The 17,216-nt window shown below is 43.1% G+C and overlaps 1 protein-coding gene across 1 annotated transcript in view; it reads left to right on the top strand.

The window, feature by feature from the left end:
- Positions 1–14,563, top strand: part of pitpnc1b (phosphatidylinositol transfer protein cytoplasmic 1b) — a 35,022-nt gene extending 20,459 nt beyond the window's left edge. The window contains exons 2-10 of the mRNA XM_039741243.1: positions 1,530–1,678; positions 1,855–1,943; positions 4,246–4,253; positions 4,340–4,411; positions 4,612–4,704; positions 10,708–10,863; positions 11,564–11,627; positions 11,709–11,792; positions 13,906–14,563. Of these exons, the coding sequence (XP_039597177.1) occupies positions 1,530–1,678; positions 1,855–1,943; positions 4,246–4,253; positions 4,340–4,411; positions 4,612–4,704; positions 10,708–10,863; positions 11,564–11,627; positions 11,709–11,792; positions 13,906–14,075 (885 nt within the window). The 3' untranslated portion in view covers positions 14,076–14,563. The remainder of the gene's footprint in view (positions 1–1,529; positions 1,679–1,854; positions 1,944–4,245; positions 4,254–4,339; positions 4,412–4,611; positions 4,705–10,707; positions 10,864–11,563; positions 11,628–11,708; positions 11,793–13,905) is intronic.
- Positions 14,564–17,216: the final 2,653 nt, after the last annotated feature.

Raw genomic sequence — 17,216 nt, 5'->3', positions numbered from 1 at the left:
GTCTTGTTGGAATATCCAACCCCTGCGTAACTTCAACTTTGTGACTGATGCTTGAACATTATCCTGAAGAATTTGTTGATATTGGGTTGAATTCATCCGACTCTCTACTTTAACAAGGGCCCCAGTCCCTGAACTAGCCACACAGCCCCACAGCATGATGGAACCTCCACCAAATTCGACAGTAGGTAGCAGGTGTTTTTCTTGGAATGCGATGTTCTTCTTCCGCCATGCAAAGCGCTTTTTGTTATGACCAAATAACTAAATTTTTGTCTCATCAGTCCAAAGCACTTTGTTCCAAAATGAATCTGGCTTGTCTAAATGAGCATTTGCATACAACAAGCGACTCTGTTTGTGGCGTGAGTGCAGAAAGGGCTTCTTTCTCATCACCCTGCCATACAGATGTTCTTTGTGCAAATTGCGCTGAATTGTAGAACGATGTACAGATACACCATCTGCAGCGAGATGTTCTTGCAGGTCTTTGGAGGTGATCTGTGGGTTGTCTGTAACCATTCTCACAATCCTGCTCATATGCCGCTCCTGTATTTTTCTTGGCCTGCCAGACCTGCTGCGTTTATCCGCAACTGTGCCTGTGGCCTTCCATTTCCTGACTCCATTCCTTACTGTTAAAACTGACAGTTTAAACCTCTGAGATGGCTTTTGTAGCCTTCCCTAAACCAGGAGATCAACAATCTTTGTTTTCAGATCTTTGGAGAGTTGCTTTGAGGATCCCATGCTGTCTGTTCCTCTTCAGAGGAGAGTCAAAGGGAAGGAAGCACAACTTTCAACTGACCACCTTAAATATCTTCTACTAATCATGACTGGACACTCCTGTCTATGAAGTTCAAGGCGTAACGAGCTCATCCAGCCATGTAATCAGCATTGAGCAGTGACAGGCATTCAAATCAGCAAAATGACAAGGGGACCCACATTTTTGCACAGCCAGTTTTTCACATTTGATTTAATTTCATAACTAAATGCTGCGTCACTAAAAATCTTTTTTCATAAAAACACCCCAGTACTCGGATGTTCCTGGGAAATAAAAGACATACCACTAGTATCTTTTTTTGTTGAAAGGAGAGTCAATTATTATGCAGGCTGAGAGGAGTTCCCAAACTTTTTCATATGACTGTATGATCCCTTACCTGGTGTAACAGGCTGCCCACCTCCGTTCTAAATTCTGACCCCTTTAAGCATCTGAAGACTCTTTAGTTGGATGAATTTCTGTCTAACCGAAGTTGCGTTATGTCTTGGTCTCTTTTCTTATTTATGATGGTCAATTTTGTCACCTTGTCCTGTCACATTTGTTCCCAAACAGTCTCCCAAACCAGTTATGTTGACCTATTTCGTCACTTTGGATAAAAGTGTCAGCTAAGCCAATACATATAAATGTAAATGAGTCAGCTGGAGTGCTATATCAGATACTTGTGTCCTGAGGTCATGCCAGCTGTGGAGGTCTGTATGCCAGCTTTAGTGCTGGTGTCCTTTGTCTTCTCACCCCATCTCTCGTCTCTCTTTCTCTCTCCTTCTAGTACAGAATTGGCCAGCTGTACATGATCAGCAAACACAGCATGGAGGAGAGCTCAGGCGGAGAAGGCATCGAGGTGATCCACAACGAGCCACACCAAGACCCTGTACACGGCACCGGGCAATACACCGAGAAGAGAATCTACATCAGCAGGTGACCAAGGAACTAGACATCTGGGGTGGTGGGGGAACTAACATTAGCCTTAGAGACTCCTTCCCAGCTAAAGACCTCCCGTAAAGAGCGCCCTTGTGAGCCTTGGCTAATGTGGCGGTGCCAATGCGCTGCCCCCCTCTCACTCGCCCTCTCACTCTGCTCTCTCTGGTTCACAGCAAACTGCCTGCCTGGGTCCGTAGTTTTGTCCCGAAGATATTCTACATCACCGAGAAAGCCTGGAACTACTACCCCTTCACTGTCACCGGTGCGGCCCACCTGCCTGTCGTCACTCTGGGCTGTCTTTCTGCCTGTGTGTCTAACGCCCTTCTCTTTCCGTCTGTTCGGTCCTCACTCCTCAGTGTCCTCCTCTTGATTTACGTCTTTAGCCAATTTGCTTCTTTTACAATTTGAATACTTGATGGCCAAACCCTGCCATGTCTCTGCTTAGGCTGTCTGACCACCTTGCCGCTTGCATGCCCGTCTGTATCTGTTTGCCTCTGGGGGCTTCAGCAGTTCTTGTCTTTGTTTAATTTGTCTACTAACACGGGTGTCAAACTCAGATTCTAGGGGGAATGCAAATTTTCATTGATTAAAAGAATACTCCACACAAAAGTGACATTTTTACTTTCTCTTATAGAGAAAGTATAGCAATCGTGAAAGCATTCGACCTCGAGATTTTGATGAATCTTGACGATTTAGACCTTCCTAAGTCCGAAAATACCATTTTTGAAATTATGTCTGTCTGTGTGTAAAGACGATAACTCGAAAACACTTTGACCTAGTCAATGAGATTTTGTACACCTGCTTTATACCAGAAATAAGGAATCCTATCAACTTTTGGGCCATTTCTGGCAACCGCAAGTGGTACTTGAACTGAATACTTTCGCAAATTTTCAAGTAAACAGTGGTGATAATTACAGATAGATGATTCAAATTTTGTATAGATATTTATCATGATTAAAAGCAAACAGATATGAAATTTGATGAAAATTACTCAACCAGAAGTAGTATTTTATTTAAACAACCATCCAAATTTTTTGTAACATGGAAATATAAATGTGTACACGATATGGAAAACTGTATTCAATATAACCATTCTTTTAATAACTGTTATTAATTTTATTTTAATTTATACATCAGCAGTTTAACAATAATGTGTAAATATTGAACATGCCATGTGACTATAAAGATGTTGTAGCAACCTCCTAACCCCTCTCGGTTGTTATGGCAACCTCACGCCGGCAACAGGCAGCTGGAATACTTACCGGGCGGGGTCCTCCCAGACTGAAACGTCACCAAAGGTGCCTGAGGGCTATTTACAAGCACCCTTCCAGCCAACCTAATAAAGTGACAAACAGTCCAGGAGGCCAACCCGACTGTCAAGTTATGTAGCTTTGCTACAATGTAATGGGAGCAATAAGCGGCTATGTCCCTGTCGTGTTCCTGGTAATACATTTAATTTTATGATGATTTTTTATTTATTTCCACCATCATTATCATAATTAAATGTAGCTAAATGCAGTTTTACCTATAGAAATTTATTGAAACAATATGTTATATAATACTAACACTTTTTCTATGTTTTTAGGTGACTGTAACTCTTTTTACTTTGCACGTAATCGAGGTAATGCATGTAATCATGAAAAAATTCCACCACCATTTTTGACATACAGTACCTAACACACACACATACAATATATATATAATCTATTGTAATGATGGCCAAAAAAGAATGTAATCTCATCTTTTCATGCAGAACGAGAAAAAAAAATTATAATAGTATGACCCAATAGTGGCCTGTGCTGTACAACAGCAAACAATATGAAAAGTGATCACGGGAAAAATAAAAATAAAAACTTGTGTTATTCATGTCGCATAATTCACATGTTGGTTATCCAGTCGTATGCACAAAATGTGCAAAACACAAATGCGTTATGCTAAAATATTGTTAAACGTCTACTTCTGGAATAATTCATGCACAACCTAAACAGGAAACTAAATCAACTGATGGGAGTCACTTTTTCACTTGAAGGCGGGACTCTTGACCAATGGATGACAGGCAGTTAAAAAGTCAATCCCATCCGGCTTTAGTTTTTTGTTTAGTATGTGCTATGATTTTCCAGAAAGACATGTTGAATGCATTTTGTGCATACGACAGGATAAGTGACACAAATAACAAGAGATTATAATTTTTTTTTTTCTTACGTGGACATTTTTCACATTAACAGCATTGGTCACTATTGGCTTCTATTATGTTATAAGGGTTTTTCTCTCCTTTCTGCATGAAAACAGGAGATTACATTTTTTCCTGCCCATCACTAAAACAACATGGAGTAAGTAACATATATAAAAAAAATCTCATTTTTGTGTGGAGTTTGCCTATGGGTAGCTCTGATGATCCGAATTTGAGACCCAGATCTACTACAATGCTGCTTTACACAGTGCTATGACATGGTGCCTACTGTAAAGACTGACTGCTCATCAAAGGTTTTAAATAATCTTCTTTTTATCTTCTTTGTGTTATTTTTCAACAAAACCTGCCTTGGATATGAAAACCTGAATGACAGAATACACAGTAAGTGTCTTGCTTTGTTTAAAAGAATAAAATCTTTCTTTCTTTCTTTCATTTTATGATTTAATAATTCCCTTCCTTGTTTTCAGTGCTCTTTCTTGCCAAAGTTTCACATCCAAATTGAGACCAAATTTGAAAGTAACCGTGGAGACAATGCCAATGTAAGTACCACCAGTGTTAGCATTTAGGAAAAAAAAAAAACAAAGTTAAGTGCTTGATCTTGTCCCTTTGCCCCATGTCACCAGAATTTCCTTTTCTCGTTTTAATCTCCAATGCAAGTCTTTCAGCCATTTCTTTTCCTATCCCACTCTACCATTCATTCATTCATTTATTTATTTATTTCTTAATTTTTCGCCCCCAGGTTTTTCAGGATAAGCCCACTCCATCCAGTGATGTGGTCAGTCTCGACATCGCCTTTGATGAAGTTCCAGAACGGCAGTACAAAGAGTGTGAGGTGGGATGACAGCCTGTGTGTGTGTGCACACTGTGGGTACCTTATGGTCAAAAGCTTAAAAACTAATTCAATCAGGCCATGAACTATGCAGATTGCAGGGACCAGACAGGATGCCACTCCATTACTGGGCAATCAGTCAATGAATTACTCTTTATTTTACAGGTTTACTAGGGAGCTTCGCCCCCTGCTCACTTCACCACCTGCTCGCTTCGCTCGCCAACATCATTGCCTGCGCTAAGCGCCAAACACTTTGCATCTCTGCCGCTCGCGTTGTAAAGAACGCATCCCAAGCAGATGCGATTGCTTCTCCGAAACCCCCTCTTAAACGGTGATACAATGGGAAACAAATAAGGTTTTTTTTACTTCCTCTTTGCTCAATCAGCTGCTGCTGCTCCTATGCCGTGTTGTCTGCATCTCATGCGGCGCTTCAGACATTTAAAATGCCTGTACAGCAGCTGTCTTTGTTTCACCGCCTTGTCTCTCTTCTCCCCCAGACATCCTCTGCTCCTGTTGGGGGTCCCGCTCCCGAGGCGCGCCCCTATGAAGAGGAAGATTTTCTATTCTTTTAATTGAGAGATGGAGATGTCGCGGAGCTTAAAATTTTCACTTGCGGGATTTCACTTTCACCAAACAACAAATCTTTTAATTCTCACGGATAGGCCTCTTCATTGGGAAGAAACACTACTTTTCCCTGATGGCGACACGAATTGGACGATCTACAAGTCTCCGACATAAAGTTTAAATCCAAACAATATATTTGATCTCTTTTTGCTGTTCCGTTATTCGCTGTTTCGTTATTTCACCGAGTAATAATTTCCGTTTGTTTGTGCTAATGCGATCTTTACTATCCTTTTTTTGAGATTTTTCATTTTTCGTACTTCCATTATTTCTAACCTGCTCTGCATGTGTACCATGCCAACATTTTTGAATTCTTTGACACGTTCTACTTTGTCATCTACTCTTTGTCTTTTATTTCTGGCCCCAGGCCTGGTTAAATCTCTTGGCACAAAGTCTCGTTGTGCAGGATGTAAAAGTATCTCTCTGAGAAAGTCATGTCTTGTACCAGGATTTTTTTATTATAATAGAGAGCAATGTTCCTGGTTGTCACAGTATGGTGAGATTCTTACTTGCATGTCCTAATCAACACTCCACCACTCTCAGTGTAGCTCCATTGACAGCCTTTACCATCACGGGGCATGATATTACAGTGCATTAATAAATGTAATAATTGAACATTATAATATTATGAACAAACACACAAAATGGATGGAAGAAAATAACCACTGCTAAAGATCAGGAGGACCTTACAGGTATAAAATATCTGAATATACACAGCAGGGGCCAAGAGGAGTTCTTCAAATTCTGGGTTGCCATGTTATAAAATTAGGAATCAGCAAATCAGTCTTTCTTTTTTTGCAGCACCTTGCATAGCAGATATACTACATGGCCATCCAAACGTTGGCCAACTCCATATTTATGACCATGATTCTGGAACGGGATGTCCTACAAGCTCATGTATGTGTGATGGTCAGGAGTCCATAGATCTTTTGCCGTTTAGTGTATCAGTGCAAGGTGTTCAGCAAAGCACAAGAGAATACAGTACAATACAAAGGAATGCAATATACCAAGAAAGCAGAAACTAAAAAATATGGCTGCACCTCTGGATTCCACAGGATTCTCTGGATTCCACTTTGTGTAGGGATATCTGTGCTCTCATTTGTTTAACAATGAGCTTCTTTAAATATCCTTTTTTTATTCTTTTTATCCCCATCTTTTTTCACAGTAATGCCATTCATTCATTCTTTTTTTTTAAGCTCTTTATTACAAGTGGAGCTATTTTGGAAAGACGTCACCAACATTTGAACTTTTGTCCCGCTTTCTAGTTTTTATTATAGGCTCAGACAAAATTGCAGAGCGAGCTTTGAATTGTTTTAAGAGTCCTTTACTGAGAGATAATTGTTATGTGTGCCAACCTGATTAGCCGTCAGCTTTTATCTTGGTGTGTGGGGTGGGGTGGGGGGTCTAAATTGCTGGTTATTCACCCATAAGCCTTTTAAAGGTTTCGCTGATACAATGTGATGCACATGGATTGGATTTCGGAGACCCTGTGAAGGGCACTTTGATACCGATACATGTTTTTACATGTTTTTCCTGGACATTGTCAGTGACGTCGTTGACATCTAGACCTGGCCCACTCAGTATTTTGACAGCATGTCCAAAAATGTGCACAGATTCACAAAGAGGACAGAGCATTAACTCAGACTTTATTTTATATAGCACCTTTACAAAGCAAAAATCGGACTTCACACAACTCAGGTTTTCCCTGTAAGCAATTTTGACTCAAAACACATGGAAAAATGAAGCCTTTTAAATTAATATCATAGTTTCATACCCCCCCCCACCACCCTGTCTTATGGCCTTCAGGCTGTGAAGACCTTGAGGCTACGTCAGTAACAACAGACACAAGGCAGAGATGAGCCCTGTATGGAGTGCCAGTGCAGACTCGCACACACCCACCCACATGCATTCCAGACATTTTCTGACCCTGTGTCTAAAGACATAGAATCATAAAGCACATGGCATGTCCCAACAATGGATAGGACGAGAACTGGCACTATAAATGGCACCGTCTGAGGTAAGGTACATGTAAATAAGGGGATACCAGCACCCTCATGCATCCATTTTCTAAACTTCATCCTGGCATTTCTTCTGGAGGGGCTGCCAGTGACTTGTTGTACTGAGTTAGGCACACAGCCACCCTTAGCCTTCCGTTCAATGTCTGAAATTCCGTGGTTCAGGGTGCTGGCACCTATCTTGCCTTTTTAAGGGTGCAAGACATGAGCCAGCCCTGGATAGGATGCCAGTGCACCTAATAATTCCTCATCTGTCCCATTCCAAGTTCACCACCAGGTATATAGCAGGACCCAATTCCGTGGAGTGGAGAGCTGTCACACACACACACACACACACACACACATTCCGTTACCCCTCCATCAATTTTTTAAATCAAGTTTTCCCATTAAAAGGTGTCGAGGAGATGTTACAGGACAAGGTTATAAAAGTGACCATCGCAAGTGAAGAGCTGTAAACCGTACAGAACAATATATGACTAGTTACTCGTATTTTAATGTATTCCACAATATCTCAGACCCTCCATTTTCTGCTGCTTATCTGGGTTCAGCTTGTTGGGGCCAGCAGTTTAAGCAATGATGCCCAGACAATCCTTTTCCCCATCACCTCCTCCAACTCCTCTGGGAGATCCCGTGACATTCCCAGACCAACTGAGGGATATCATCTCTCCAGCATGTGCTGGATCTCCTTTGGGGTCTCCACCTGGTTGGATATTCCTGAAACACCACCCCAGGGTGCCATCCCAATCAGATCCCTGAAACAACCTCAACCAGTTTACCCCGTGGTCTCTGTGTGGATCCTAATGCCCCAATGCTGTGATGGGGGACACTGTGCTGTAAAAATCGGTGCCCCTGGGTGTACCTCAATGTCCCAGCTAAATTGCCCATCACAACTTGGTCATTCTGGCCCTCTAACTGGATAACTGTCTTTCTCCACACTTCACCACGTAATAGCTTAATAATACATAATAATGGCTGCCGTTGCATCATCTGCGTGGGCGCTAGAAATTGGTGGTGGTTGAAGTGGTTTCCCTCTTTCTATGTGAAGCACTTTGAGTAGTAAGAATAGTGCAATATAAATGTAATTAATTATTATAATTACCAGTAATGACGCACTGCACGATAACGTGCACTAAATACACTTGACTTGAGCTTTCATAGTTTTCATCCTTTCTCTGTAAGTTTGGCATTCGTTTACTCAGAGGTTGATGTGCTTGCTGCTTCCTGAGCAGCTCTTCTTTTCTCCACCTTAGCGGCCCGCTTCTTCTCTTCTTTCGTCGCCATCTTTTCGCGTTAAAACTGATTAAGTTAGTGTTTGTGTTGCAATTACTTAGTATGTTCTCTTTAATTTTTTACTTAAGCTGGCACTTAAGTCTTCAATCTGCCTTTAAGGTATGAAGAGGTAGGGGAACTGACGGTGAAGGTGGTAGGGATGAGGACGGCGCTCATACACGTGTGCCGCACGGCCGCCCTACTGCCCGCTGCCGAGAGTTGATTCTACAATAAAATAAAATAAAAAGAGTAACAATTCCAAAACTCTTTGCTTTTAATATAAATCTGTAGTGCACAGTTTCAGCATAGTATATGTATAACAAATTTCAGGTCAAACGGTTTGCGAGCTAACAGGTGATTTAGAATCCTGGACAGACAGACGGACAGCCACGGTAGCATATTATATAAGAAGATGCCCCATGAGCCAGCCAAGCTTGGATGTTCAGTATTAGGCGACCAACATAGTTGAAAACAAAATGTCAGCTAAATGATGCCATACAAATGACACTCAATAAAGATCTATTAACATATTGTCATAATTTACAGGACTTAAAGATAGCTCAGTAGCGGTCCGGTGCCACCAAGATTCACACCGTCGAATTTTAGTGGAGATTCCAGGGACGCACCCAGCCTTGGCTCGACCCTCACGCACTCACAAGCAGAGACAAAAAACAACCGGTAATAAAACAGCAAATGAAGAATGTACTAATAATAAATGAAAACAACGATCCCACCCCACTTCCCCTTACGGCGATGTACAAAAAAACACAACAAATCACAAACAAAAACCACACTCGGTAAAGTCCATGAAAAAATAGCAACAGATGGAATGTAAAGATGAAGGTATAGTCCAGAGATGTGCACGTTGAAGGGGAATGTAAAGATAGTCCTACCGGTAGTTCCTGAAATGGTAAAGACAGGTGGACAGTTCCGGAGTGCTCCTTTTTTCGCAGGATGGCCATAAATCCACATATAGTCCTCACGTAACAGGCAGATAGTAGACAATCCAGACCACGACCAAGAAACGATCCTGGACAAAAATGAGAAGGCACAGTTATCACAACGGTAGGTAGGTAGACAGACAGGAACTTTAGACACGAAACACAAAATACTTCTTTCTTTTTTGGTAACCCTAGCCCCCTTTTAAATGTCGCACCGGCCTCTTTGTACCCCACAGCCCCAGCAACCTCAGCAGATGACCAATCAGAGCCACTGCAGGGACTGTTGGGAGTTGATGTTACAAGCACCGCGACAGATTAACATCGAATGCTCAATACAGAAAGCAGAAGTGCAAATGAATATTGATGAATTTCCTGTTTTTGCTCAATTAGCAAAGTCCTAAATTGTGCCGTATGTACAGTAACTTACTGAGATTCGTGATAATGATGATGGGTCCTCCAAAATAGCGAGATGTTCAGGCTTACACAACAGCTAAACTTAAACCGCTTCAAAGGGTACACCCGCCAGGCCACTAGACGGAATGCAAAAGTCAAGGCTGCTCTTCCACTCACCTGAGCAAAAGGAAGTAATGCCAAAGGGAAACCCAAACACCAGCACCAGGCCCAAAAGAAATTCACAGACTGCAAAAAGATATTTATCTAGAAAAGAAAATGCATTAAGCATGGAAAATTAGAAAAATGTGATTATGATGAGTAAGTGAACATTAGAACAATCGAGACAAGAACAGACCATTTAGCCCAACAAAGCTCGCCAGTCGTATCGACTTATTTCTTCATCAAGTCGAGTTTTGAAAGTCCCTAAAGTCTTACTGTCTACCACACTACTTGGTCGCTTATTCCAAGTGTCTATCGTTCTTTGTATAAAGAAAAACTTCCTAATGTTTGTGTGAAATTTACCCTTAAAAGCTTGAAGCCTGAAGCTTGCTATCAGAATTTTAACAATACATTCAGTTATTGAGAGTTTACTGCTTATTTAATTCTTGCAGAACATTGCCATCTTCTGGAGATTGGGGTCAGTGTGTCACCTGTCCTTAATGCAGAGACACCACTGCACAGTAATATAGTGAGACGGTAAGGAGAGGAACGCTGGACTGCTATGTCTGATGCCAAGCCTGTGTTTGTGTCTGTCTGCTTGTCTGCAGGACCTACGGACGTTCCATTCAGTGAAGACCGGACGAGGACCCTTGCAGAAGGATTGGCAGGAGACCACGGAACCCATCATGTGCTCTTACAAGCGCGTCAAGGCAGCTTTCGAAGTGTACGGCTTTCAGGGCAGAGTAGAAAACTTTGTGCACAAGGTGAGGATTTCCTGGGGCGTCCAGTATACGTTTAACGGCGTCCATTTAATCGGGACAGAGAGTGCACTGTTATCAACCAGCCAGGCTCTAATGGGGAGGCACTGGGCCTGAAGTGTGAAGCTATCTGTAGGATACTGTATGTCATTGTGGGAGAACATTTCCATTGGTGCTAATAATGAATGAAAGTTCAAAGAAAACAGACTGTAGATTTTCAATGTGGTTGGAAGCATGAAAGTCCACGCTGCTGTTGGGAGCATTGTTGGGTTAGCATTGCTGAATCACAGCTCCTGGACTCTCCCTGATGGCTAACTGTGTGGAGCATGCATGTTCTCCCCATGATGTATCTTATTATTTGGCTGATGTCTTTATCCATTTGTGATACAATTAGTTACTTTTTTTTTCCAGTTACAGCACAGGCAGGTGAAGTGACTTGTACATGAGTCACAGAGTGTCGGTAGCAGGATTTGAACCCTCAGCCTCAGGGTTTTAGGTCCAAACTCTTAACCGATGTGCCACACCGCCTGCAGTATTTTTCTGTGTTGTACTCTTCAATCAGAAAAATGTGCACACCAGATTATTTGTTGACTCTGAGTTGATCACAAACTTTTAACGTAATTAATGGCCATTGGATTTGGAGTCTGTAACCCTGTGTAACCCATGCCTCTCTGTCCCTTTTTGTCCTACTGGGACATTTTCACAGAACATCAAGGACATTCTGCTGACTGGACACCGGCAGGCTGTGGCCTGGATTGACGAATGGTTCGGTGAGTGTCTGGCTATGTCTGGGAGTCTCTCTCTGTTTCTCTGTGATGTCTCTCACTCATCCACCTCCATTGTGTCCACAGACATGTCTCTAGAAGATGTCCGGACGTTTGAGAAGGACCTTCAGCAGAAGACCAACAGCAAGGTCAAGTCACAGTCTAAATCAGGTAACCAAGTCCTTCTCTTTGTCTGTGTCCTCTCTGTCCATCCATATGTCGGCAGTGCTGCTTTCCACTCGACCAGCTGGAAAGAGTCATAGTGGCCAAACATGGAGGTATTGTGTATCTAGAGTATCTGGAGTACTGTGTGCAGCTCTGTTTACCACGCTGCAAGACAGACATAGCAGCACTTGAAGCTGCAGAGTGGAGCAACCAAGTGCATCCCAGGACTTATGTCCGACTGTGACAGACTTGGGGAATTTAAATCTGTTTAGTCTTGCGCAGAGGAGACTGTGTGGGAACCTAATCCAGGTCTTGAAAATCCTCAAAGCCATCGATAAAGTAGATCCAGCAGAATTCTTTCAGCTTAGCAATAAGTCACGAACTTGAGGACACCAGTGGAAATTAAGGGAAAGTAGATTTAGAACCAAAGCCAGGACGCACTTTTGTACGCAAAGAGTTGTGGGACTCTGAAAAAACAAACAGAGACATGGAGTTGAAGCAAAAACCTTGAGGATCTTTAAGAAGGGTCTGAATGAGCTACTGGGCCAGCTTGTAGATAAACAATTGAGTGACAAATGGGCCAAATGGTCTCCTCTTGTTTGTCAAATTTCGCATATTCTTGTGTTGGGCAGGTGGTTGGTTGTGAAACTGAGCAGAACAGTCACCATGAGGCCCAACATTGGTGAACAAGAATGACAGTGGTATAGAGCCTGGGCCTACACACCTGGCATTATGGAGGAATATGCCACCAAGTGGACACAAGATGTGTCTTCTGATAGGACCAAACTGGAATTTTTTTGGGTCTGAGGCAGAGCAATATTGTGTAGTGGTCAATGTGTTGCCCTGGTAGGACCACCCAAGCTGTTGCAGTGTCCCGTTTTGTGAACACTTTATAGCCAGAGAAAGTTTATAAAGGTTGAGGAAAAACCTTCCGAGGAAAAAGCCACAAAACAAAAAAAACAACGGAGCAATTGAACATGAAGGGAGAGAATGTTCTTGAGTGATCTGCCCTGAATTGAAGAGAAGACCGCCATCTTCAGATAACCCAGCACTTTTGTGTAACATGAAAGAACTCAGTTAGTTCTGCCAAGGAGACTGAACAAACGTGGCACTATCTACAGTACAGGCCAAAAGTTTGGACGCACCTCCTCATTCAATGTGTTTTCTTTATTTTCATGACCATTTACATTGGTAGATTCTCACTGAAGGCATCAAAACTATGAATGAACACATGTGGAGTTATGTACTTAACAATAAAAACTGAAAACATGTTTTATATTCTAGTTTCTTCAAAATAGCCACCCTTTGCTCTGATTACTGCTTTGCACACTCTTGGCATTCTCTCGATGAGCTTCAACAGGTAGTCACCTGAAATGGTTTTCACTTCACAGGTGTGCCTTATCAGGGTTATTTAGTGGAATTTCTTGCTTTATCAATGGGGTTGGGACCAGCAGTTGTGTTGTGCAGAAGTCAGGTTAGTTGGACGATCATTTATTTTTCAACAGGACAACGACCCCAAACACACCTCCAGGCTGTGTAAGGGCTATTTGACCAAGAAGGAGAGTGATGGAGTGCTGTAAATGGTCATGAAAATAAAGAAAACACATTGAATGAGGAGGTGTGTCCAAATTTTTGGCCTGTACTGTAGCTAAAACGAGTCCAGGCTGGTGGGCATGTTGTTCCTGTGTCTGCAGGGGGATTTTCTTCTGGCTTCTCTACTTTTTCCACCGATATCCCTAAAAATTGGTTAGCAATTCCAGACTGTCCCAGTGTGAATGTGTGTGTAGATCCTGTGATGGACTTGTGTCTCATCTAGGACTGTTTCCTGCAAAGTGCCCAGTGGTTCCTGGGTAGGCTGCATGCCCCCATGACCTTGAGCTGGATTAAGCAGGTTAGAATGCCAGACTACTTGAGAGTACTATATAGAGTATGTGCTCTTACTTGTTTAGGTAGTTGTTATTTTTTTGCATAGGCTGACTTGCCATCTGCTCTAACGAATGTTTAATCTTTGGGCAACCATCACATTCATATGTTTAAGCCATTTATCGAAGTAAATGCTGACCTGACTGTTTGCCCACTCTCATCTCTTTTTTTTTTTTTTTTTTACTTCAACTAACAGAAGTGGACGGTGCCCACCCCAAGCCCGGAATACTGAAGCGGTCCATGTCAGTAACAGACGAAGCCTCTCTGAAAAAGATGGGGGTGCCGACGCCACCCTCGCCAAGCACCGACAACCCTCCTTGCGCAGCTCCGTCGCACCCACTGAGGCTGAACTCCACCCCAGAATAGCCAGCTCTTTCAAGAGCCAAATGGCAGAGACTCAGTGCCGTACTCTGGCAGTCCTCTACAGTGCACTCACTTGGCTTCTCCGCTCCTGGCACACTGTCGGTGCCCCTTTCTGGGTGTAGCGTACAGTGCCTGCTGCTGGATGGTACGTTTTCTTAGTGATCTGAGGTTACCCGCCCTCCTCCTACTCCTCTTCCTCCTCCTTCTCTGGTTGCGGCATCAGCGGAGATCAAGTCTGATGGTTCTGGTCGGGGCCTCAGTGGGAACAGATGGATTTGTCCCTAATGACGTCATTTCCGTGGGTAGACTTTCACTTTTGTAGCATTACTTTTTTTTTGAGGGAGATGGGTGGGGGTTCCTTTGACCATTTATTTACTACTTTGTGAGAGTAAATTAAGATTTGATTTGTTTATTATTTTTGTTATTTGGGGAATCTCTAGACACTCTCCCCTCCATCTTGACTAGTTCAAAATAAATCTTTGTTTCTGACACTTGTGGCCTACTTTGGAAAGTTAATTTATTCTATGTAGTGATTATTTCTAGAAATGTATTTTAAGGGAATGGGGTGGTGATAGTAATGCAAATTTGGCATCATCTGTTTGAGGGCATGAGGAGAGGGAGGATTGTCTGGCATTGTATCAGCTGCTCTAACAGATTCAAATCCCACCGCTGACTCACTGTGTGACTGAGTCTGCCAGTGTAACTAATGAATATGCAGAAAGTAATGGTCCTGAAATAAGCACGTAAAGGTTTTAGGATGCCGTTCATCATCACAAGGCACTACAGTAAAGCACAAGGTCACTAGCGTAAACATAATAGCTGTTCCCCGCAGCTCTGCCCGTGTAGTAGTGAAACAGGACAAACTTTAAAAAATCAATAAACAAAAAGGTATCGCAAACTAAGCGGAGGAAGCTTACACCCCAAAACACAGAGGTAGATCGGCTGCCCAGTCCTGACATCACACCTCCCCTTCACCTCGGCCCGCAGCCTCTGTCTCGGATTAGTGCGAATAAATCACTCCTGCAAGCGAACTATGATACTTAGCACGATGAGAGAAGTCGCAAAATCAACCGGAATGTTCAAGCAAATTATAGGAAAAACCCCGATGTAAATCCATGAAGTAGTTTTCTCGTTCGCTAGCTAAGCGTAGGTAAGGTACACGCCCCAAGGCGAATAAATCGCTCCTGCAAGTGAACTCTGATACTTAACACAATGAAAGAAATCGCAAAATCAACCAGAATGTTGAAGCAAATTATAGAAAAAAACCTGATCTAAATTCGTTAAGTAGTTCTCTTGTGAAAAGCGGACAGACAGACAGACATTGGATTTTATATACAGAGAGATTTGTACATTTAAAGACAAATATGGAAGCTGATTACACATAAAAAGTGTAGCTATTAAAGCCTAAAGTCGTAAATTAATGAGTCTGCGAGACAGTTCCATTTTTGTACATTTGTACTGCAGCAGAAGCCTCCTTAAATCTTTTTATTTGAAACAGTATTAAAAACTGACAAGAATAGGCCATTCAGCCCAATAAAGCTCGCCAATTCTATCCACCTGATTTCTCCAAAATACCATCCAGTCGACTTTTGGACGTCCCTGGAGTCCTACTGTTCACTACTTGGTCATTTATTTGTTATCTTGCATGTGCATTTTACCAGCTAATGTCTCAAAGCACTCTCACGTTAAATACCTGTAATGAATTACCTACAGTCCCAAACTGATCTTCGGCATGGGGCTGCTCCCCTCTAAACGTTTCTGCCTGCAGTCTTGAAACTTCCTGGGCTTGAACAGTGCAGCGCAAACCTTCTGGAAACTTCTGGAATGCAGTATGCATCGTGTATCTGTGTGACAGGTCGCTATCAATCAGGCATCCAGGCCCAGCCATCTTCAGTGCCATCGGCTGGCTGCTACAGTACTGGGATTGTTTTTCTGTGATGTGCTGACATTGGACTCTGGAGCAGTAGATATGTGGAGTGATGAATCCTACTTCACTGTTTGGCAGCATGATGGACGGATCTGGGTTTGGTGGGTGCCAGGAGAACACTGCCTTCAGGACTGCATAGTGCCTACTGTAAAGTCTGGGGGAAAAGGGATCATGGTAGGGTTTGGGCTAAGCTCCTTGGGTCAAGTGAAGGGTCCTGCTAATACTACAGCGTACAAAGACATTTGAGACAATTGTGGGCAGCAGTTTGTTGAAGGCCATTTTTGTGCCCCTGTGCACAAAGCCAGGTCCATAAAGACATGGAGGGACTTGAGTGGCCTGCACATAGCCCTGACCTCTACCCTACTGAACACCTTTGTGAACTGGAATGCAGATCTTCTCGTCCAACATCAGTACCTGACTTCATAAATGCTTTTTTTTTTTGGCTGGATGGACACAAGCTCCCACAGACTCCAAAATCTACCTAGTTGCACATCAGACAATGGATGATGTCCTGGGAGATCTTCTCCCAGATCTGGACTAAGGGCATCACTGAGCTCCTTGACAGTCTGAGGTGCAACATGGCGGTGTCGGATGGACTGAAACATAATGTCCTAGAGGAGTTCTGTTGGATTGAGGTCAGGTGAGCAGAGCGTGGGGGTCAGTCAATGGTATCAATGCCATCATCCTCCAGGAACTGCCACATGAGGCCGGGCATTGCTGTGCACCAGGAGGAACCCAGGACCCACTACACCAGCATAGCGTCTGATAATAGGTCCAAGGATTTCATCCCGATACCTAATGGCAGTCAAAGTGATGTTGTCTAGCCTGTAGAGGGCTGTGTGTCCCTCCATGGATATGCCTCCCCTGACCCACCACCAAACTGGTCATGCTGAATGATGTTACAGGCAGCATGACGTTCTTCACGGCTTTTACGTCTGTCACATGTGCTCAGGGTGAACCTGCTCTCTTCTGTGAAAAGCACAGGGTGCCAGTGGTGGACCTGCCAATTCTGGTATTCTATGGCAAATGCCAATCGAGCTCTACGGTGCCGGGTGGGCAGTGAGCACAGGGCCACTAGAGGACGTAAGGCCCTCAGGCCACCCTCATGAAGTCTGTTTCTGATTGTTTGGTCAGAGACATTCACACCAGTGGCCGGCCTGCTGGAGGTCATTTTGTAGGCTCTAGCAGTGCTCATCCTGTTCCTCCTTGCCCAAAGG

Source organism: Polypterus senegalus, chromosome 18 (assembly GCF_016835505.1).
Source record: "Polypterus senegalus isolate Bchr_013 chromosome 18, ASM1683550v1, whole genome shotgun sequence".
In the NCBI taxonomy this organism is placed as follows: Eukaryota; Metazoa; Chordata; class Cladistia; order Polypteriformes; family Polypteridae; genus Polypterus; species Polypterus senegalus.
The sequence above is the reverse complement of the archived record's forward strand: the minus strand, read 5'-3'. Positions and strand labels throughout refer to the sequence as shown.